The following is a 24,947-nucleotide window of genomic DNA, read 5'->3' on the forward strand; positions in this document are numbered from 1 at the left end:
TTGCTTGTTTCAAAGTAAACTGGAACAATTTATTTCAACATTTAAAACCAAGTTATTATTCATAATTTTAAGTAGCTGCACTAGCCTGAAGGATCCTTCATTGATTACTTGATAAACAGAATTCTTCTTCCTCTCTACCAAAAGATTGCTGTAACAATAACTTTTGGTGTTTAGAAAGTGCATATGAAGTAGAAATTAAAATGCTCTTGTCCATTGGTAGAAGAGTCATTTAAAGTTGGATTTCCTAAACAGAACATATGTACATCCTATTAAATCTGCTAGACACACTTGCCATTTTATGTCCCACATACTCTATTCCCAGCCGATAATATACTTACTGACAAGAAAGCTAAAAGGCACGCTATGTCATACGGTATTTCCTGAGTATAGCTTCATACTGAGTAACGTGGCACAAATAAGGATACTTCTAAATGGTGCTTTCCCAGTAAGCAAACTCAAAAGGAATGAGTACTACTTCCAGGAAGAGGTATCTGCAAGTGAGGGAGGTAGCACAGCCATAGCCCTCTCCCAAACAGTAATCACTGTTTGCTTTAAGTATAGGGATAGTGAACCTGTGGCTCTGTAGAGGTTGTTGCACTACAACTCCCATCCTACATGATCATTGGCCTTGCTGTCTGTGGCTGATGGGAGATGGAGTGCAACAACATCTGGAGGGCCTCATATTCCCCATGCCTCACAGAGACACAATAACTTTTCCAAGGTGTGTCAGGTTTCATGGTCAAGTGGGGATTTGAACCCTCTCACCCAACTCTACTACACACTGAATAAATTCAGAGCAAAGGCTCTAAGATATACAGCAGGCATATATGCCTTATTTAGATAAATGGACTCTGGTACAAGGTAAGTAACAAGTCTAACATAGTGCTTACAATCATCCAGCATTTTAAGAATGCCATTGTGTCCTAAGTCACAGCACTAACTTTTTTTTTTTTTGCACTAGATTTGTATTTCCTTTAATGCAATTAGATCGTACTCGATAATAAATAATAATAAACAAAGCAATAACTTTGAAAAATATAAATTTGCAAGACACACTTTGGACAGACAACAAATTATTCTTTATAGTTAAAAATAGATATGCGCATTTTATGACTGGCTTGGTTTTAAGGTGTATACAATCAGTTTTATGCAACAGCAGGGTTGCATTTGATTGCTATGTGTGGAAATCTCCCAGTTTACCCAAGAGCAATGAAAGAATAGCCCCACCCATAATAATGGTCTGGATTGATTTGCACATGACAATGTCACCCCAGCCTATTCATTAGCAAAACATTCTCTTTCTACTTCAAGCAAAGGATAAACGATGCACTAATGGAAGTTTCATAAATTAATGCAGAGTCTTAATGATGTGATAAACAACGCCATTACAATTCAGAAGTGGAAAGAATAGGTGCTAAACCTTAAGTAAACATTTGTGCTGAATTAGATCTCATCTTCCGATTCCTGGTCTCGCTCAGATGTTTTCAATAATCCAATTTCCATGGATGGAGTTTGTTTTAGTTTTGTGCGAACTATCCTGGAGAGGGGGAAAACAAAGCAGAACCATTTGAGCTACATGTTCACCCGGTTAGGTGTCAGGAAATCAACACCTATTTGATATCAAACAACAGAAGAGCCTTTCTGAATGAGAAACTTATATTCCTGGTTTAACTGTTTTCCAATTATATATCCTGATACACTGGCATATATATCTACAGGATCCAACTATTCTAAAAGGTAGAAGAGTTTTCTCAAGTGCACAAATGAATGAGCTGCCTTCAACAATATTTGAGGGTCATTTAAAGCAAAATTCATCCCAAAATCATATATGTCCATGCAGAGAGGGCACGCCTTCTGAAACACTCACATATACAGTGGTACCTTTGGTTACGTACTTAATTCGTTCCAGAGGTCCATTCTTAACCTGAAACTTCTTAACCTGAAACACCACTTTAGCTAATTGGGCCTCCCACTGCTGCTGTGCCACCACTGCACAATTTCTGTTCTCATCCTGAAGCAAAGTTCTTAACCTGAGGTATTATTTCTGGGTTAGTGGAGTCTGTAACCTGAAGCATATGTAACCTGAAGCGTATGTAACCCGAGGTACCACTGTAGCTTTGCTCTTTTTAAGATATTTGTGTAAAATAGTTAATAACCCCGTTATCAGCTGATCCAGGGCACTCAGCTGATTACTAAATGACTTTTCTCCCTGTGGTATGGGCCAATATAATCTGGTGACATCAGAGACTGAAAATATTTCATTAAAATAAAATAAATGTTTCATTTCGTATAATTTTTAATTGAAGTTGGCAATCTTACCTTAGTTGTTTATATATATTTCTGCTTTGCACATGAATTGCAAAGTCACTGTCATATATTTTAAGCTGGGTAGGAATCATGTGGGGAGCTGCCTATTTTATACGGGATTACCGTAGTAACAATGTATACCCCAAGTCAACTCACCAATGTTTTGTCACACTTTAAAGTGCTCATGGATGGTGGCACTACACAATCGTTAGCTATCCCACCTCAATCCCCCTGTACCACAACCTGCGCCATTCAGCAGAGTCCCTCAACCCTTGGCAGAGGTAGGAAAATAACCCTCCAGCAATGTGATGGGTGCTGGAAGTCACCTGATCTCTAGTCAGTTGTGTCACTGCTGCTTACAGGGTGCAGAGTGGGAGAGGGAGGGGACCGCCGAGACCATATAACACCGGTCTTGAAAGACCTACATTGGCTCCCAGTACGTTTCCGAGCACAATTCAAAGTGTTGGTGCTGACCTTTAAAGCCCTAAACGGCCTCGGTCCAGTATACCTGAAGGAGCGTCTCCACCTCCATCGTTCTACCCGGACACTGAGGTCCAGCACCGAGGGCCTTCTGGCGGTTCCCTCACTGCGAGAAGCCAAGTTACAGGGAACCAGGCAGAGGGCCTTCTCGATAGTGGCGCCCTCCCTGTGGAACGCCCTCCCACCAGATGTCAAAGAGAACAACAACTACCAGACTTTTAGAAGACATCTGAAGGCAGCCCTGTTTAGGGAAGCTTTTAATGTTTGATGTATCACAGTATTTTAATATTCTTTTGGAAGCCGCCCAGAGTGGCTGGGGAAACCCAGCCACATGGGCGGGGTATAAATAATAAATTATTATTATTATTATTATTATTATTATTATTATTATTATTATTATTATTAGTGAGGCTAGGATGCATGTGCTCCTGCTGGCCCATTTCCACCATTCTGACCTCATCCCTCACCCTCTACCTCCTGGTAGGCAGTAGTGACGCAACTGACCTGAGGGCCAGTGAGGGGCACCACTCTGCCATTCCTATCCTTTTCAATGGCATTTCTCTGGACCCAACCATATAATATTCTATGGCTGGGTGCTGGCATTTCAAATAGACCCATGAGCAAAACGTTCATACGTCTTCCCTGATCTTAAGCTTTGAGAAGAGACAGACTACAGGAAAGAGCCTCACAGAGTTCAACGGACTGCTACCTCTTTCAGAAGAAAAAGAAAGGCACATTGCTACATAAATGACACGGAGGAACTTTGCTTATTTCCTAGCAAGGTTGTGAGAAAACAGCAAAGCTCACTTGGGTTGTGCCAATGGTTGCAGGCTGACATATGGAGGCCATGGCAGTTTCGCATTCCTCCAGAACTGGAGTAGCCAATTTTGCATAGCTGAGAGTTTTCTTATGTTGAACAACGCTCTAGCATTTAGTGGCAAGTTAAATGAAGCTCTTCGGGATTTACTTACCAGCTGATTACAGTGTAATTCAAAGCCATTATTAGAAGTGCAAATGCATAATGCCAGCAATAGCACATGGTGATGAACATGATATTATTGTGGTCCGTTTGGTTCCATTCTGGACCCCCACTTGGAGGATAAAGTACAAATCCAATCTGTGGTGTCAAAAAAAGAACATTTGGCAGATGATGGCTATGTTATTGCAAAAATGTATAAAGTTTTCTTGAAATTTGAAACATAAGAAGAACTAATTAAAGAATGCATGGTCAAATGGGTAAAGAAAATTGGTTATAATATACAGATGGAACAGTGAGAGTATATGTGGACTAAAGGGTTAAAATTCACATTGTGTTATGATTTTAAAGAGAAATTTTATAAAATGATGCATCATTGGTCTATATTTTGAAAGATGTAAGACACACACTTATATTTTTATAATAACACCAGCCCAAAGAAAGTAACTTCACAGTTACATTTTTGAAATGCTTCTTAAATAGAAATTTACAAGCAGAAGTAAAAGAAGATAAGTCTCAATCCCAAATCTACAGAGGAACACCCTGGAGAAGAGAATGCATTGGTGAATTCTTCTATGGTACTGAACATATTTACAGTGGTGCCTCGGGTTAAGTACTTAATTCATTCTGGAGGTCCGTTCTTAACCTGAAACTGTTCCTAAGCTGAAGCACCACTTTACTAAAGGGGCCTCCTGCTACGACCGCACCGCTGGAGCATGATTTCTGTTCTCATCCTGAAGCAAAGTTCTTAACCTGAGGTGCTATTTCTGGGTTAGCGGAGTCTGTAACCTGAAGCGTATGTAACCTGAAGCGTATGTAACCTGAGGTACCACTGTATTTAAGCTTATTTATGGAAAGCACTGCAAATGGGAGAGCTGCCTTCCCTTCTGAAACTTGTTCTGCTGTTGTGAACTCTCCCATTCGTCAAACAAACTCTGCACCTTTTCTATTTTTTACCTAGATGTTTTCCTTGTCATAACATATACTCTCAAACAACAGTACTGCGCCTACGGAACTCATAACAAAGTGGCATGTACAAAGCTAAACACAGAAGATTTACAAAACATCACAGTTCAGAGTTTCATTTAACTCCCTTGCCCTGAGCTTTGAAGCAATAGTGGCTTCAATAATGAGGCAAGATATAATCCATCCCAGAAATATGAAAGTTTGCCAGAATGAGTACATTGTTGTGCCACCTCTATTCAATAGGAGAAATGGTTGGTTACAAACAATGCAGCTGTCTGATCTCAAGTGCAGGATTTGAAAGACAAATGAACAGCTCCAAACTTATCCATCTAAGGACCAGCCCTCCCATTTTTCAATCTCATCTTCCGGGCTGCTCCCCCAAGAGTGTCGTTTTACAGCCTTTCATTTTCTCCCCACAAGTATCTCAGACAGGCCAGATCCCTGTTGCGGAGTGGACCAGGCATGGGGCCTGATTTATAGGATCCCTATTGGGTTGGGTGGTCTGACTCCTCCTCTGACTCAGAGGCATGGTGTAGTGGTTAAGAGTCTTGGACCAGGACCTGAGAGACCCCAGTTCAAATCTCCACAGCTGTGAAGCTCACTGGGTAACCTTGGGCCACTCACTGTCTCTCAGCCCAACTAACCCAACAGGGGTTGCTGCGGGGATTAAATGAGGAGGGGGGAAACCATGGGGACCACCTTGAGCTCCTTGGAGAAAAGGTGGGATATAAATGCAATAGTTAAGTACCGTATTTTTTGCTATATAAGACTCACTTTTTCCCTCCTAAAAAGTAAGGTGAAATGTGTGTGCGGCTTATGGAACGAATGCAGGCTGCGCAGCTATCACGGAAGCCAGAACAGCAAGAGGGATTGCTGCTTTCACTGCGCAGCAACCCCTCTTGCTGTTCTGGCTTCTGAGAGTCAGAATATATTTTTTTCTTGTTTTCCTCCTCCAAAAACTAGGTGCGTCTTATGGTCTGGTGCGTCTTATAGAGCTAAAAATACGGTATGTTTCTGTTGAATGCAGGCATGAGAAAGAAGGCTTTCCTGTGAAGGCAGAAGATGATGAATGAAGAGGAAGGTGGTGGCAGCCTTCCTCTGTTGAGTACCAGGCAGCCATCAATGTAATAAAGCACAATGCCCCAGTGTGACATAATCAGCTCCAATTTCAAGGGTGACTGCCTGGTAATTAGAGGAACACCAGAAGATGGTTGGTAGGGCAATGGTATCAGCTCCCTAAGGATATTGCTGGCTGCTGCTGGGCCTGAAATCAAAGTTTTCCTGGGAATTAACTGATTACGAAGGCAGGAAACACAGACTCGCTCACCTGCCAGAACCAGCTCCCCTGCAGTATACAAAGACTGGTTCGGAACATCTCAAGGACAATGACGCCACGGAAGAAGACCTCCAAGAAGATGCAAGCAGCTCCTCCAAAGACGGCCACTACAAGTAACTGATGAACATGGAAATCTAACATAGGTCGCCCATGGATGTGGAAATAAAAGAGAAATCCTGGGGACGAAGAAATGAGAGGGTCTACTTTTGCTTCACGTATTAATTTACTGAACAAATTTTCTGTTACAAACCATAATATTTTGGTTTTGTTTCAAGTAACCTATGTCTATACGCATGCATTATTTTAGAAAAGTCAAGAAGTGCTCAGGAACCTAGAATTTCAGTAGGGAGAATCCAATATCCCACCTCCCTTGGATACTAGAGGAGAGATAGCTCAGGACTCCACAAGTCTGCGGTGCTCAGGGCCAAAATAGAAACTAGATGGGATATTAATTAGCAACCATGTCAGGTTCATGCTCCCTCTCTGTAACTAACAATAGGTGTTGGGGACTATTTTAACTGGCAACACAGAGCAAAGCAGTCCAGTGGGGAAACGATTTTTATCAGGACTTGGGCAAGAGATGAAAAAATTAAATCTTCCCTACATATGCTCGACACCCCCCCAAACCCCCAGTTATGACAGGAGTAGGGGGAAGTATGAACGTGAATCCCACTATGAAAGTTTTGATGTACACGTTTTCCCTCTATTTATTTGCTGAAAGATTTATACTCTGCTTTAAAGGGCAAGACTCATCACAAGGCAGATTACAGAACACCAGCAGCAAACAGATCGATAAAATGTGGACAAAAATATTGGCTGTGTCCCCCCAAAGGTATTGTTCTTATTATATTTGTATACATAATTTACATTAAATGCTGAGGTATTTTCATTTCACAAACAAAAATGCATGTACATATATGTGCTTTCCTATTTTTTAAATATTTTGGAAATATGGTAACCCTAAAGTACATGCTTCTGTGATCCTAAACATATTGTTAACGCAAAGCAGAGAGCCACACTCATCAATAAGTGTGTTATGTTTGGGATCGCAGTATACACTGTGGTGTCTGCTTAATTAACTTAAATATAAGGAGCCTTTAACCCTACTTCAAACCCCAAATCTTTAACTCTTCTATCCTGCCTTTAGTCTGCCTAATACAGTAAAGATAGAAAGTTCATTCTTCAGCTCCATTAATTCTCATTCTTGACCTTTCCTTCAGCCTCTCTTTGTCGCACCCTTTCATACATGACTATATGATGTAATTTTTCTAATGCAGCTTTTACCAACCTAGGGCAAAGCAGGGTTTATTGGGTGTTGCAGTCCAAAACATCTGGAGGGCACCAGGTTGGCGAGCACTGCTCTAATGGATAACCTTTTATCTTCTCATTTTTGTGTTAAGAGTTCAGAGAAGATTTTCCTCCATTAACAGTATGATACAGTCAACTCACCTTCCACAAAAACAGCAATCGAAAGCATCAACCTGTCCAAGGCTACTGGAAACACATTAGTGCTGTGCACCACAATGTCTACCAGCCCTGAGATGCCATAGAAAAGATACATGGTTGCATGCTGCCAGTTCATTAGGTGATCCCATTGTTTCTCTTCATAATTATACAACTTCAGGTGTGGCCCATCAGGAACAAACTGTTCGGCGATCATACCTGTGTGTGAAACAATGGCACACTGTGTCAAGAACCTTCTTATTCAGTTGCCTGATTAAAGACTAGTTAAAGCCTTTTAGCATCACTGTGGTAATGGCAGCCTTTCTCCTTGCTTATTTTGCATCAGCTGAAAATTCAGGTCAGTCCTTTATGCATACCTCTTGGTCTAGTCAATGCTACTGCCCACAACTCCATTTCATATCTTCTTTCTTTAGCACTATTAAGCATCTGGAACCACAGCTATGAACCCCAAAAGGAAACTTGACACCATCCCGGTAATGGACTGGTTGAGAGCCAATGAACTTGAAGCTCAATCCACACAAGATTTGGGCACTGTTAGTGGGTGGTTCCCTAGACTGGATGGATGGGAGGCTGCCTGCTCTTGATGGGGTTCCAGTCCCTCTGAAGGAATGGGTACACAGAATGGATCCACTGCTGTTGTTTGAGGGTCAGGTGGCCTCGGTAGCAAAAAGTGCCTTCCATCAGCTTCGGCTGGTGGCCCAGCTACACCCCTATCTGGACAGGGATAGCCTAACATCAGTTGTCTATGGTGTGGTAACTTCCAGGTTAGATTACTGCATCATGATGAAGGCGGTTCAGAAACTTCAGCTGGTGCAGAATTCAGCGACCAGGTTGATCACCAGGGCAAGACAGTTGGAGCACATTACGCCAGTCTTGGCCCAACTGCATTGGCTGCCAATTAGTATCCAGGTTCAATTTAAAGTGCTGGTTATGACCTATAAAACCTTAAATAGCTCAGGACCATAATACCTCAAAGACCATCATATAAACCGACCCAGAGACTGGGCAGAGGAGGAATGGTGGAGTCCTCATCCAGGGAGGAGGAAGAGGAAGACAATATAGATTTACAACAGGGGTTTGCGGGAGGTCATAACTCAGAGGCAGATGAGGGGGGAAGTTGGGAAATCATGGGAGAGCCAAAGCAGAAGTTGGCTGACACATTGTCCCTAGAAAGCATTCCAGACAGTCCATCTCCCAGAACCTGGCAAACCTTAAAAGTAGGAGAACAAAGAGCTCAAAGGCAGAGGGCACCCATAGAGGAGGCAATGAGAATGATGAATGAGAAAGTGGGAGAGACCGGGAGTGGAGATTCACTTGGGACAATGCCATTATCCAAGCGGCTGGGTTCTATAGCCTCTCTCTGTAGAGTTTGCAATAAAGAAAGACTGTAAGAAACTGTAAGCACCCTGACACAGTGTCATCATCAGACGAGGCCTTTCTTTGTGTGGCTCCTCCATGTGAGGTCTGGTGGGCAGAAATATGAGAGTGGGCCATTTCTGTGGAAGCCCTCCACTTGTGGAATGCTCTCCCCAGGGAGGCTCACTTTAAACATGGGACCTTCTACACAGAAAAAAGATGCCCTGCCACTAAGCTATGACCCTTCTCCCATTCAATGACAGACAGAATCCACACTACAATTTGTTTTACCATTAATGCATATTGTTTTAAAAATAATCATGGTTTGTATTGTTATTCATGAAGACCCAAACATCCTCAATCCTAACCATTTTCAACTTACCAATTAGGGCAAAGGTGGCTTTGCCTATGCCTTCTGCTATTTCTAAGCGATGAAATCCTGCCTTGGAACCAACGGAAGCGCTCTTTTTCCTTCGACAGAGGTACTTCAGTGGATATTTCACAGACCACCACAGGCCAAAGATAAGGAAGAAACTCCCGGGAAGTGCATGACCTTTAAAATTTGCCATCTTTTCCTACTGCACAAAAAGATACGGTCAAAGAGTGTTCTTTAGTAAAGCGTTCCTGGAAGAAACCCATTACTTGTGGCTCTAATCTTAAGTTTCAGTCTGCATATAAATATATACCTGCAGGAGGTGGCTTTACAACATTTGCTTGTCACGTGGATCCTCATTATGTTGGACAGATGCAGCCTTGGGGATGGTGGGGAGCCTAGTGTTATAATGCTTGGACGATCTGAGCTCTCCTTTAGAGCAGGGTTGGGGAACCAGATGTGGCTGGGTCTCCTACTCTCACCAGCCCAAGTCAGCCTAGCCAGTGCTAGGCTGCAAGTCCTAGAACACCTGGAGAGCCACAGGTTCTCCACCCTTAGAATAACAGAATTGTAGAGCTGGAAGGGAACCCAAGGGTGATCTACTCCAACCCCTTGCAATGCAGGAATCTCAGCTTGTATTAAAAGATATGTGCATATGCACTTCTCATTGAAACAGTCTATTTCCAGATTCCTCTCCACCCCTCCTCAACGCTGCGATCCAAATTCCCTTTGTACCAGGCTCGGTTTTGTATTTTATTTTCATAGCCAGAGCCCCTGTCAGTCTCGCCTGGCCTACAGAAAGCCCTAGGCTGGTGCAGCTATTTGCCTGCCCCACCACCTTCAGCTGCTATAAGCAGCAGGGCTGTGGGTGCTGTGGTGCCCCCCCCCTCCAGCTCCATTAAGCTCCTCCACCACAACCCATGTTCTCTAACTGTGTTTTGGACTGCAGCCTAAAGCTTCTAATGAGCTGAGCAGCTCCTTGAAAATTGTTACAACATGGAAATGGCTTGTTAAATGGAAAGTAAACGCAATTAAAGTGTTTGTGAACATGCAGGTTGAGTGTTAATCTTTAACGAAGATTGTCAGGCTCAAAATCAGCATTTTTTTCGCTTTTATTGCTTTATGGCCGCTAGCTATTTACCCTTGACCCTGATAGTTGGACCCATTGTCCCTATGAAAAGGCAGCGCCCACAGCAAAGTTGCAGGTAGACCAAAGAGGCAATATTTAGAGGAAACATGCAAAAAAGAAAAGCTAAGCAAATGAATATTTATTTTATGGCGGAACACAACAGCAGCTGATTCACCACCCAGATTCAAATTTCTCTCCTGAAAAACAATTGTGACTGTATTGGTGAGATATGCCCTCTCTCACGACTGGCTAATTTTTGCTTTTTTAAAAGAAAACGTTTGCACTTGGAGACATGGGGAAGTTAAACAAGAAAAAGATTTTATTTTACAACAATGTTAATAAAACAAGAGGTGCACCAGGAGATGGAATTATTTCAAGAAGCATATATATGTAAAATTCAGTGGTAGTTACAGGCTTCTGAACAAGATGATAAATGTGCAACTTATATTTTCTTCTGTTCCTTAAAATAAACACTGAGGTGTTACAGCTTAGGTCTTAAAGCTTTGGTTCTGAAACAAGGTAGGACTTTCTGTCAGTTCCCCAACCTTCTATAAGCCTCCCTCCTGAGCATGGGTGTAGCTAGGATTATTGCTGGGGGGCAGGCTTTTAATAGGGGGGGCAGAACCTCAGATTTGCATTGATTTTGATTAATTTAGGGGGGCAGCTGATGTAGGATATATATTCCTTCTCTTTAACAAATATTTTCTTTGGTCAGGCTTGAGTAGTCATACCCAACATACACTCTGTAAGGTTCACATCTAGGTTTGCTTTGAATGGTCAGGCTTTTCTTCTTCTTCCTGTCAGTAAATACCCAGAATAGCAAAAAACATAAATACATCCCTGTTAGTTTACTATTTTAGCCCAGGAACACATTTGCAGATTTATCTGAAGCAGGGAGAGTGGGGAGATTAGTAGCAAAGTTCAAAGGCACTCCTCACTATAACCAAGATTAAATTGAAAGGGAATATTTGCTGTGGTGACGCCACAGCCATTTTATATATGTTCACCTTGTGATAACCACAGAAACGTCAACAACATAAAACTAACAGGCACCATTTTACTTGAGGAAAGGAAATTCCTACTTCCAAAAACTTGAAACCCTCTGCTGCATTTGCTGCAAACCCCATTTACCAATTCCTCTCTACTTTACATTTGTGGAAGTCCAACCTAGCACACTTTTCAGAAGGTGCGTGAGGCCTCTCTGTTTGAGCTGGTCTTTGGGTCCAGGTGTTAGTTGAAGAAGGCTGGGAGGAAACTAGTTAAACTAGAAGAAACTCACTGATTTGTTTACTTGAGTTTTCCCCTTCCCATTGGGGAAGCGGTAAGCTAAAAATCTAAAATATATGTGTGTGAATGTTCAGGTCCAAAAGATGTGCATGTTCCCACATTCCAGTTTGGATGCCCTCCCATCACATGCCAGAGGTGGACATGGTCAGAGGCAAAAGTAGGCCGCAAAAGTAGGCAACAGGTTGGTTTCTTCACTTTCACATACCTTTCTCTATTCTCTCTCCAGCCAAGCAAGAAGCATTATTAGCATTTAAGGACACATTCCAGCTAGGCAAAAAACACTCAACGAGGGTGCAAAGCAGAACAGTTGAGGGGTGTGACTCATGAAAGTTTGTGAGGCTTGGGGAATTTCGAGGGTCACACAGATAGGTTGCATTTGACTCCCGAGTCTGAGGTTCCCCATTCCTGAGTCACAAATGGCATTTATTTGGAAAGTTGAAATGGGAACACTTCAAAGCCTGTCTGCATGATTGATATACCGTCAAACCTCGGTTGTTGAACATAATTTGTTCCAGAAGCCAGTTCGGCTTCCGAAATGTTCGACAACCGAGGCACAGCTTCTAATTGGTCGCAGGAGCTTCCTGCACTCAAGCAGAAGCCGAGTCGGACGTTCAGCTTCCGAAAAATGTTCAAATACTGGAACACTTACTTCTGGGGTTTCAGCATTTGGGAGCTGAAATGTTCCAAAATGGAGATGTTCAGGATCCGAGGTTTGACTGTACTACTGTTGTCTTTATATGTAGCAATGTTTTTCTTTTCTTTCTGCTAGCTAGCTCTCCTTCCCTTGGTGTTTGATCTCTCTGGATGCCATTGAATTTATTCTTTGTCACAATAGGCACTGCAGGTGCACAGACTAGGCAGGAAAGCTGCTCCCTGTGCCAACACAACAAAGGCAGCCAGTTGATGTACACTGAGCCTACAAACAGCTTGCATTCAGGAAGCAGTTATGAATGATGAACACCTTTAGTCATTTTGACATTTTCTTTTTGTGCCTGTTCAATGGCATTTGGATGTTAAATATTTGATAAGTCATTCTGTGCTTTAAGCATCTTGCAAGTCGCTTTGAGATATCACCAAGGCAATTAGCCACCATAATAAATAATAATGATTGCAGTTACAATGAATTCAAACGAACAACAGCACATTATTGCAATGTTTAGTAAACAAAAACATGGGGCTCAAGAAGGATTAAGAATCTGGTAAAAATGTTGAGACAAATTCCATTTTGCTTATAAACATGCACAAATCACAAGATCAGCGTTCATGCTTTTCCTGCTCCCCAAAAGACTGTTGGTGTAATCCTAGGCATGTTTACTCGAAAGTAAGTCTAAGTGTGTGGCTAACTTCCAGATACATGTGCAGAACATTGCAGGCATGCAGCGCAGTCCTATATGTGTCTACTCAGAAGGGAGCAGGGTGGATAAAAATAAATGATTTAAAATAATAATAATAAATGGATTTTTTAAAAATTTAAATCAGATTTTTAAAATAAAATGCTTTTGGAGGAAAAATCTTTCTAAAGATAGTTTTCTATTTAAGTTACATTATACTCCAAAGGCTATTCATCAGGAAATAAGGATTTGTTTTAACTGTTTCATGTGTGCTAAAACTCAGTCTAAGGTTTTTTTTAATATAAAAAAAATTGTTTAACCACATCAGTTAACAAACATGGATACACATGCTATAATGTTATTGTTTTAGTTAAATAAATTGTTATTAAGCAGGGGACCACTACTACTAGAGCCCTTTCCCCAGTTCTCACCTGGTTAGGTAGAGTACCTGGATTAGGGCATCTCAACACTCATCTATGCAATGTTGAACAACTGATGATCAAATAGGTAGCCTCACATTATCACCAGTACCCTCCTCTTCCCATATCCAGCAGACTGGACAGCCTAAAAAGGAATCCCACAATTGCCCTCTTACTATGCACCATGCCACTGATACAAGTCACAAGCCTCAGCTTGTACTGTACAGTGCAAGAAGAAACAATGAGGTAGAAAGTAAAGTGTCAAAGGCTGCAATGGGTGCTGGCACAGAAACAGCCAAAATTTGTGGGCCAGAAGGAGAGAAAGTGTATGCAAGCAATCTGAAGGAAATGTTGTGGTCGCCAGTCTCTGGAAGAATCAAACTGATAGCACAAGTTATAAGGTGTAATATGTGCCCTTTGTTCCTTTTCTGTGCCAGCTTCGTTTATGGTATTAAATGACCTTGCCATTTGCTGTGTAAACCTTAGAAGATGTCAGACTCAAGATGGCAGACAACAAAAGTGCTTTTTAAGGAACTGATGACTCCAGTAAGTCTCTCAGACTTTCCTTCTCATTTTCTGGCTATCCAAGCAGGTTTGTAAATATTGGCAGAACCTTACAGTACAGGCATCTTTAAAAACAGAATGTGCTGTGTTAAATCACTGTAGAACAGAAATAATGAGGGGTTTTGTTTTGAAATAACTTTCCTCTTAGATATGGAGCCAAAACTGAATTGGGGAAAAATATTGTATGGAATAATATTGTCTTCTGACAAATAAATGTTATCTATCTAAAAATAGTGTGTGTGTGTTTCTTCTAACACCATTGATAAAAGGTTACTGTGAAACATATATTTTACAGTAACCTTTCCTTAGGAGAAAAAGAATCACTATTTTGGGGAAAATATATTTATCAATGTTTGACTAGTCTCCAAGCTCAGGGGCACATCAAACACTGGAACAATCTTTTGTGACTGTTCATAAATGTTTCACAATCCCTATTCATTGAAATCAGGAATCGGGGTAGGGCAGTGGTTAAAAGAATGAGCTGGAACTCAGATCAGCAAGAAATTCACCAAGTGATTTTATGTTAGGTAGTATTTCTCAGCAGAATTCCCAATTATTTTATGATCATACTGGCTTGTCCTTCAGAGTTGTTGCATGAACTGATCTTTATATTACCTAGGACAGGAGTGGGGAACCCTGAGCCCACCAGCCAAATGCGGCCCTCCATGTCTCTCCGCTTGGCCCTCGGGATTCTCCCCAAACCACACCTTCTCTCCCAGGCCAGACTTTCCACCTTTCTCAATGCTTTTGACAAGCTGAATTCCGATAATGTCTCCTGCTTGCCTGTATAGAGAATACAAAGGAGTGTGTGTGTGTGTGTGTGTGTGTGTGTGTGTGTGTGTGCAGAAACTACCCTGCTGTGCAAATGTAAAATTAGCATTTATTGCTCCACCCACTTTTGCCTCTAGCCCCCCCCCCCATTTGCACATGGCCCCCGGAAGGGAATGTGGTTGTCAGCTGGAAAAGGTCCCTCACCTCTGCCCTGACTACATCCCTGTGGTTGGACAAAACTCGTTCTGTATGGGGACTAGGACCACTGGAGGAAATGCAGGGAAGCATTGGGGTGTCGATAGAAATTCCGTATCAATGTTTTATCACGTTCAGGACCAGCAATCCATGGTTGCGTGCTGTAACACGTGAACAAATCTTGAAGATGACCCCAACCTTACTGTATTCAGTTTCCTTGGTGTGGGACTTGGTATTCTCCATGGTATTCTGGAACCTATCTGGATGCTGCTTCTCAGGGTATTTAGGTTTGTGCCATTGATGTTTTGTCTATAATTTCTGGATTTCCCCTTGGTATTGGAAATTCCGAAAGGACTGGTATAGAGAATAAGGTGTGTCACTTTGAATACTTTTCCCCGTCTGTCTGTGTGATGAGCACCTTCCTCTTGTCTCAGACTCTATTAGGATATCCTTCAATGCATCATCTCTGAATACACTTTGAATGGGGTGTGTGCTTCTCAGTGTTTCAGCTACAGAGCCTGGCATGCCACCATTTTTGTATCTATCGCATGAGCGGCGAACTGAATCATATCCAAGGTTGTCTCTGCAATAAACGTTGCTGACTTTATTAACTTATGGGGTGTTTTGTCTCACCCTGTTTTGAACTTGCGGTGCATTTTTTGTAAGATCCTCCAGGCAGGTAATGGATGTTCTTATGGAATCTAAAGATGTGCAAGACGCACACATGGAGAGGGCAGTCACGCTGTGGACCTTCTTAAGAAGAAGTCAATGGATCATCTTTAATGGGTCTAAGGTACAAAATGTTATTAGCCAGTGGAACTGACTTCCTACATTCCTACAGCAGAGAATGATGCAGCTTTAATTTGAGCAATTATCTCTATTAACTAGACGCCTATAGCAGAGGCACCCTATGTACTCTCTTTCAAATCAGAACCAGTGAAGGACCAGGAGCACAGCCTGGGAGTCATTTTGGGCTCACAGCTGTCCATGGAGGCGCAGGTTAATTCTGTGTCCAGGGCAGCTTTCTACCAGCTCCATCTGGTACGCAGACTAAGACCCTACCTGCCCACGGACTGTCTCACCAGAGTGGTGCATGCTCTAGTTATCTCCCGCTTGGACTACTGCAGTGCGCTCTACATGGGGCTACCTTTGAAGGTGACCCGGAAACTGCAATTAATCCAGAATGCGGCAGCTAGACTGGTGACTGGGAGCAGCCGCCGAGACCACATAACACCGGTCTTGAAAGACCTACATTGGCTCCCAGTATGTCTCCGAGCAGAAGTGTTGGTGCTGACCTTTAAAGCCCTAAATGGCCTTGGTCCAGTATACCTGAAGGAGCATCTCTACCCCCATCATTCTGCTCGGACACTAAGGGCCTTCTGGCGGTTCCCTCATTGCAAGAAGCCAAGTTACAAGGAACCAGGCAGAGGGCCTTTTCAGTAGTGGCACCTGTGTCGCGTATTCCACACGGCGTTTTCAGCGAAACACTAAGAGTTCCAGGTTTTTCAGTGCAGTCCTTTTTAATGTGAGCTATATACAGGCATTTACAAAAGAAACAGTCCATACAGAGTACTTACAAACGAATACTCTCCACCACAGCACCACCACACTACAGCACAACCACCACACCCCCTGTTAAACAGGCTTTCCTTTTTAAAACAGGTGATAGCCAATTACACTAATCACACTCCTGCTGAGTCACTCTGACCCAGCAGAGTATTGCATCACCCTGTTGAAGCCTGCAGACTTATCCAGTATCCTGCGAATCCCAACACTCCTCCTTAAGTCAAAGGCTTGAGACCCAATAATTCTCTTAAGTCTCGAAATTTAGGAGCATCCAAACATTTTGTATACAAATCTGCCACATTACATTTTGTGTTACAGTGCTGTACCTTTAACACATTTCTTTCCAAAGCATTTTTCACATTTCCGTATCTTATCGCAATATGTTTACTCTTGCTTTCAAAGTTCTGTTGGTTGGCAAGCTGTTGTGCAGCCATGTTGTCACTTAGCACAGTGATTGGCATTTCAGAAGGTATTCCAAGCTCTTTTGTTAGGCAAGTAAACCACTCTATTTGTGATACACATTCGCTTATGGCTGAGTACTCTGCTTCACAAGTACTTGTGGCAACAAATGTTTGTTTCTGGGATTTCCACTGAACCAGGGCATTTCCAATATATATGGCATAGCCAGTGGTAGACTTTCCATTTTCTCTGTCTCCCCAGCTGACATCAGCGTATGCCTACACTTGCTGATCATGTCCTGTATCCAGCACCAGTTTGTAATCTTTTGTGCCTTTCAGATACCTTAGGATTCTTTTAAGTGCTACCCAATCTCTCTGAGCCGGGTCTGCACTTCTTTGGCTTAACATGTGCACTGCCAATGTTATGTCGGGTCTTGTCCAACAACTTAAATATAACAGAGAACCCAACAGAGAATGAAACACTGTTGCATTCTCACATTTTTGCCCTTCTGGTTCATTTTTGTACTGGGTAGTTATGGGAGTGTCAACCTCATTTGCCCTCTCCATTCCATAGGTCTTCTGTAACTTTTCAATTTTTTCCTTCTGACTCAGAGAGTAAACGCCCTCTTCATTTCTCTGAACCTCTACTCCTAAGTAATTCTGAATCTCTCCCAAATACTTCAGTTTGTATTTGTTACCTAGGCTGTTTATAAACCAAGACACTTGCTTTTGTGCAGTTGTTATTAGACAGATATCATCAACATACGAAAGTAAATAACAAACACTTCCTTGCACCATTGCTGAATATAAACAGGAATCAGCCAGGCTTTGTTTGAATCCCATCTTTTTCAAAGTTGTGTCTATGCATTCATGCCATAGACGTGCACTTTGGTGTAAACCGTATAGTGCCCTTTGCAGCTTTAACACCATGCTGTCTTTTTCTAGCTCATAACCTGGTATTTGCTGTAAATATACCTCGGCGTCAATAGGAGCATTTAAATATGCTGAGACAACATCAAAATGATTAACTTTTAACCCTCTCAGACTTGCCATTGCTAAAACTGATTTTACTGTTTCAGCCTTTGCTGTTGGGGCAAACACTTCATCATAATGTATCATTTTCCTCTGTGTAAAGCCCCGTGCAACCAACCTGGCTTTCCTCTGACAACTTCCATCAGCCAGCTTTTTCACTTTAAAAACCCACTTACAGCTTATGGGCTTTTTACCTTTAGGCAATTCTGTAGGTACAAACACATTGTTGTTTAGCAGAGAGTTATACTCTGCCTGCATTGCCTTTAACCACGCCTCTTTCTCTAGAGTAGGTAACTCTTGCACTTCTTCAAAGTTTTCTGGCTCAGTTACACAAACCTGGTTTATGGTGGCTGGGAACCCACAACGGTTTGGAGGTTGACCTTTATTACTTCTTGCAGACCTCCTTGGTTCATTAATCTCACCCCCTGGGCTACCTTCAGGACTGCTTTTGGGGTGGATTGACTCTGGAGATCTACCTCCTCCTGTCCCTTTTGCACTTTCTTCTCTCCCCTGCTCCATGCTAGCAGCTGGAGAAAAATGCTCAACCTTTACTTCCTCCCTTTCAGTTTCTCTGGAAGAGCTGCCAATTCTTAGCTTTGTTTTAACTGCCTTATCAGGTATGCTCGGCAGTAAAACTTTTTCTGGCAGCAGGTTTGCATGTATCTTGGGCCAATTTCTTTGCTCATTAAAGCTGGCTGATCTACTATAACTCAAAAGGTTTTTATCATCTTCAAACCTGTAGGCTTTCGTACCACTTTCATACCCAAGAAATAGCAACTGCTGTGCCCTTTTCCCACCTTTTCTTCGGTTTTTCACAGGTATGTCAACCCATGCCTTTGTCCCAAAGATTCTTAAATGTTGCAAACTGGGACATTTGTTATAGAGAATTTTATAGGGTATGTCATCTAGTACCCTTGACCACAAGCGATTCCCAATATAATTCGCAGTCTTAATACTTTCAGCCCAGTACTTAATTGGAAGATTTGCATCTGCTAACAATGCTTTCATTTGTGTCTGCAAGAGACCTCCCCTACGCTCTGCTACTCCGTTCTCCTGAGGCGTGGCCACATTGGTAAGCCTATGTTTAATCCCTTGGGAACGCAACCAGTTTCTTAGGGAGCTTGCCATAAACTTCCCTCCCCTGTCTGATTGAATAGAGGACACCTTTTCACCAAGTTGCCTTTCTACCTTTCTTACCCAGAACTTCAAAGTTTGGGCAACGTCAGAATTTTGCTTTAATGGATAGACCCAGCCAAATCTAGAAAAATCATCCACTAGGATCAAACAGTACTTGTTGTGGGAGACACTTGGTGGAAAAGGGCCAGTTACATCAGCATGAATCAACTCCAGTGGTTTTTTGGTTTCTCTCTGGCTTGCTCTTGCTACTGGGCAAGCCCTGCTTTTAACCTCCTTGCAGATTTTGCAGTCTAAGTAATTATCACAACTTTTTATGTTTTTCATCCCCCCACACAACTCCAATGTTTTGTTTAGCACCTTATAGCTAGCATGAGCCAGACGCCTGTGCAGGAGATGAATACACATATCATGGGTCGGGACATTTTGCACATTTGCAACCTTAGATTCACACTGCAGTACATACATATTAGTTCTAAGGCTAGCATTTGCCAACACTGCCCCATTTTGCTTTATCTGGCACTGATCTCCCACAAAATTTACTTCAAAGCCTGCTTTTGCCAAATCAGGAATGCTCAGGAGATTGTTTTGCAAATTAGGCACACACAACACATTCCTGAATGTGTGTCCCAGCTGTGGGAACACAACCTCCCCCTCACAAACCACATTAGCTTTCTGGCCCGTAGCAAGACTTACATGTTTTTTGTTTGAAGCCCTAGCATCAGTTAGCAATCCTTTTCTTTTACAAAAGGTTTGAGAAGCTCCACTGTCCAGAACCCACAGCTCCTCATTTTCTTGACCATCTGCAGACACCCAAGCGGTAGACTCCCTCTGCTGCCACTTGGGCTTCCGCTGTTTTTTTTGTTTTCTCGGGCAGTCCCGCAGCAGATGTCCACTGGACTTGCAGCAAAAACACCTTTTTACTTTGTTGACCACCGGCTGGCCTGCAGCAGCTCCTCCTGGCTGTTTCTCCGGCTCCCGACACCTCTGCTCTTCCTGGCTGTTGTTCCCTCTGGGATGCTCCAACAGCTAGGCTGAGGTCATCTTTCGCTCTGCACGCCTGTCCTCCTCTGCATACAACCGTCCGGTCACGTATTCCAGAGTCAGCTTATCAGTCTCTACAGACTCGAGGGAGTTGACCAGCATATCATAGCTGTCATCAAGGGAACTCAGGACTATAAAGACTTTGTCCTCTTCCCCCACAGGCCTCCCTCTTAAGGCTAGCTCCTGGAAACAGCCTGTTAGGAATTTTAGGTGGTTTACCAGGGAGTCCCCCGGTTTCTTCCGACACCGGTACAGTCTCCTGGTCAGTGTTATCAGTGAGCCAGCTGTCTTCCGCACATGGACAGCCTTGAGCGCATTCCACGCCTCACTTGCCGTCACCTTATCAGCTACGTAGACTAGCTGGCTGTCGTCCACTCCAAGGATGATCGTAGCCAAAGCTTTCTCATCCTTTTCATCCTCCTCAGGGGGCTGTGGTGGCTCTTCCACCACTTTCCACAGGCCCTCACGCTTGAGGAAGTGTTGCATGCGGACTGACCAGATGCTGTAGTTCGTGGCCATCAGCAACACGCCAGTTCTGGACTGCTCCATCCCTGCAGCTCACCTCCAGCACCCACGACTAGATAACTGCCACCTGTACTCTTGCGCAGCGGAAGCGTGCTGGGCCCATAACCCTGTCGCGTATTCCATGCGGCGTTTTCAGCGAAACACTAAGAGTTCCAGGTTTTTCAGTGCAGTCCTTTTTAATGTGAGCTATATACAGGCATTTACAAAAGAAACAGTCCATACAGAGTACTTACAAACGAATACTCTCCACCACAGCACCACCACACTACAGCACAACCACCACACCCCCTGTTAAACAGGCTTTCCTTTTTAAAACAGGTGATAGCCAATTACACTAATCACACTCCTTCTGAGTCACTCTGACCCAGCAGAGTATTGCATCATCCTGTTGAAGCCTGCAGACTTATCCAGTATCCTGCGAATCCCAACAACCTGCCCTGCGGAACGCCCTCCCACCAGATGTCAAAGAGAACTACCAGACTTTTAGAAGACATCTGAAGGCAGCCCTCTTTAGGGAAGCTTTTAATGTTTAATTGACTACTGTATTTTAATACTTTTTTGGAAGCCGCCCAGAGTGGCTGGGGAAACCTAGCCAGATGGGCAGGATATACCGGTAAATAATAAATTGTTGTTGTTGTTGGTCAGCAGTTAAAGAGAACTATTTGTTTTATTTCATTAACTTCCACTTGTGTGCATACTGCTTGTGCAGCTGTTTCAATGCTCTTTCCAGGGTGGACAAAAATAAATGATTAATTTTAAAAAAAATAAATGATTTTTTAATTATTATTTAAATCGGATTTTTTTGGATTTAAATTGGATTTTTAAAATAAAACACTTTTGGAGGAAAAATCTTTCTAAAGACAGTTTTCTATTTAAGTTACATTATAGTCCAAAGGCTATTCATCAGGGAATAAAAATTTGTTTTAACTTTTTCATGTGTGCTAAAACTCAGTCTAAGGTGTGTGGGGTTTTTAAAAAAATCGTTTAACCACATCAGTTAACAAACATGGATACATATGCTATAATGTTATTGTTTTAGTTAAATAAATGGTTTAAATTGTTATTAAGGAAATGGTTATTTTTCTCCTTCCAGCAGCAGAAAAGTTGTCTAAATATAAGCAATCATTTCATAATGATCTGTCTACGTATTTCTAATAGTATAACCAAATCAGTAATTTTTGATATAATTGTAAAAGCTAGTCTGAAAATTTATTATTCCAAAAATGAAACCTTCATCTGGTTGTAAATATTAAGATTATACTAGCAAGTATGAGTCTTTCTGTTAAAAAAATGATTTAAATCAAGTCTTACTGACTAGTGATTTAAATCATGATTTAAATCGTGATTTAAATCAATTTGATTTCAATCAAATCCACCCCGGCTCTTTCTTTTTCTTTGCAGGGTTACCTTGCTCAAGATTCCACTGTTGGCAATTTCTGTTGTTTCATTGCTGTTGCAAAGGCGGAAAACGATAGTCTGCATGTGCACACTTACCAGATACACAGGAAGGAGGCACACTGCAAGCTTTTTAAACAAATGTTGAAATTTGCAAGAGGCTGGGTTGCTTGACAGGAAGCCACATGTGCCTCTGATGACAGAGGAGTAAGACCTAAGGTAACCAAATATCAACACATGAGAGGCATGTAATGACTCTCTTGAAAAAGGCAATGGGGAGGTTTGACTTCTTGGGGAAATTTGACTTCTTGCACAGAGCCATCACTTCATTCTTCCTCTTCTACCACATGGAACTCTGTTGGGTATGAAGTACTAGCCTGCAACTGAAGCAAACTATCCCCATTCCCATCAGCGCTGTCTAGAGAAATCTAGAATGGAGTAAGAGACTCGGTGCCCCCAGTAGGGAGAATTGTAGCATGTGGCGCATTATGGCTGGAGAGCTGCTTATGCATCACGGGGTGTCCTTGTATTGGAGATGATAAATGGGCTTAGTTAATAAGAACTTCTTTAATCTGTTCCAGAACTTGAAGAGAGAATAAGAAGCCCCTTGCATTGTCCAGTTGCATATTTAAGCGGAGACGCCGTAGCATATCCTGTCTTGTTGAACCTGCCTTAAGCAGAGGATTGGTTCAGCTAGACACGGGCCAGGCGGAAGACAAATCTACAACAATTGGTGATATCTCAGGAATTTTCTGTAGATTGGCAAGGGGTTTCGGATTCCCATTAGTTTAACAATGGCAACAACAAAATGGCCCCCTACACACATGCTGAAAAGCTTTAAGAATCCCTGATCTGCAGAAACTCTGGGTCGATTTTGCATGTCACCCCTAGGCAGCTGCCCACCCCAATCAAGTAAATAAAAATACTTAAGTAACTGAACAATCACATTGCAGTTAGCTTGGTTCTGCACACACCCCCAACATAAATCCTGCGCCCCCAGCATAAATCCTGGCTATGCCCAGGCCCCTAAGCCACCATTTTGCAGCTGCCCACACCTGGAGCAGATGAACTGAAAGATCCCTTCCACAATTCAATAATTCTCCACAGTAAAATATGCAACAGCATTCCTTAGGGGCTGGTGTACATAACAAGGACATGACCCAGAAGGCCTACATTACTTAGTACTTCCATTAATTTATCCCTTGAATTAGACAGCCATCTTTCATCTTACAGACTTTGTTCACCATTTTCTCTACCCCCTGAAATATCTGAATCATATTGGGCAGCATAGCTGTGGCAGCGACGATTCTGTCTTAGGGAACTAAGTTGTAGCAGCTTTTCTTGACTTCCATGACTTACTTTTATGAACTTCATAAGGGGAAACATTGGTTTGCAGCATCACCTTTGATATAGAAAGCATGCTTTATAGGTTAAGATTTAATAACAGTAACAAAAAAACTACGTTGAAATATCCTATTGTGGTGCGATAATATTTTGGGGTCATATTTTCAATTGGAAAAAAGGTGTTTCCAATTACTCTTGGGAGCATTCCTGTGTGTCATAACAACCCAGGCTAGCATATAAAGGAACAAGCAAGCTATAGACCTGTATCTAATATTTTGTGACATGCTGTATTGTATTTACACATAGATCAGTTGCCATCAACACTTGACTCATGCTGAAAATATCTGCAGTGCTACCAGAATAATGAAATGTGTTGGGGGTTTTTAAAAAAATGGTTAGATCACATCCTTGTTGTTGTTGTTGGGGGGGAAAACCCCATACGGGTCTTGAAGGCAAAGGAGCAACTAAAACACGTTAGTTAATCTTCAACAAGTTTCCCTATTTATTTAGGCACACTGAGTGTTTCCCACCAAGCCCCACAATATATAAAGAATAGAAGGCAGGCCAAATAACAGCAAATATGAAAAAACTATTCTATACACCACTCTCCCTCGATTCCGCAAACTCCGGTGTAGCGGGGGAGTCGACTTTCCAGGAGCCACAGAAAAAAAGACAGCAGCCGGCGGGAAGTTCTCCTGCACAGTCCCCAACAAACGGCGCCCAAGGTGCGAGAAAGGCGTTTAACATTCATTCCGAAAGGACTTGCGCAGGAGAACGTCCCGCTAGAATGTGAGAAAGGCTTGAGCTGAAAGCTTCCAGCGAGAGATGCTCAAAGACGTGTGTCGACGTCTGCAAATCACATATAAATGCTTTTCCTACTCTGAACTCCATGGGAATCCAGTTATTCCCAGGTAAGCGCAGTTATGCCCGAGTAACGCTAAACTCAGGAAATGAGACTTTTGCGGCGTGAACGTGCTCAGGATCGGGCAGCGAGCAGACGGGAGAGAGATCCACTCCGGAGCAGACGGGAGATCCACTCCGGAGCAGATGGTAGAGATCCACTCCGGAGCAGACGGGAGAGATCCACTCCGGAGCAGATGGGAGAGATCCACTCCGGAGCAGACAGGAGAGATCCACTCCGGAGCAGATGGGAGAGATCCACTCCCTCAAATCTGTGGAAACGGGGGGGGGGGAGAGAGAGAGAGAGAGAACCACGCAAATACAGGGGCTAAAGCTTACCGAACTTGGTCTGCTTCTTTGCAACTTTTTTTTTGCAAAATGATCCTTATTGTCCCAATTGGGAACTTTTGAGAATCATTTAACCCGCGGCGCTCCGGCGACTTTCAAGGATGCGGACGTGTGGGTGACCTCATCCCTCCTCAGCAGCAGCTACGAAAGGCTGGAGGTGATCGTCGAGGGGGAAAGATGCATCCGCGCGGCGGCTCCTCCCCGCTCCCATCCCGCCTCCTCCCGCTGCCCAGAGTTGCGCCTCTTCGGGCCAGTGGCGCCGCTGGGACAATCAAGCCGGCGCCTTCTCCCTCTCTCCTCCGCGCCC

At 42.8% G+C, this 24,947-nt stretch overlaps 1 protein-coding gene across 2 annotated transcripts; it reads right to left on the reverse strand.

Moving 5' to 3' along the window:
* LOC310705895 (transmembrane protein 45B-like) lies at nucleotides 1–24,771 on the reverse strand. 2 transcript variants are annotated; one of them, XM_083500815.1, is made up of 6 exons: nucleotides 24,632–24,771; nucleotides 9,268–9,463; nucleotides 7,515–7,727; nucleotides 6,057–6,241; nucleotides 3,759–3,904; nucleotides 1–1,537 (listed from the first exon to the last, which is right to left on the reverse strand). In XM_083500815.1, the coding sequence occupies exons 2-6, from the start codon at nucleotides 9,452–9,454 to the stop codon at nucleotides 1,444–1,446; spliced, it is 825 nt and encodes a 274-aa protein (XP_083356941.1). In that variant the 5' UTR covers nucleotides 9,455–9,463; nucleotides 24,632–24,771; the 3' UTR covers nucleotides 1–1,443. The 2 variants fall into 2 exon arrangements, with proteins under 2 accessions (XP_083356941.1, XP_083356942.1); XM_083500816.1 differs by having other exon boundaries at nucleotides 9,268–9,460; nucleotides 24,632–24,766.
* Nucleotides 24,772–24,947: the final 176 nt, after the last annotated feature.

This window comes from Podarcis liolepis, assembly GCF_965112155.1.
Source record: "Podarcis liolepis genome assembly, chromosome: 4".
In the NCBI taxonomy this organism is placed as follows: domain Eukaryota; kingdom Metazoa; phylum Chordata; class Lepidosauria; order Squamata; family Lacertidae; genus Podarcis; species Podarcis liolepis.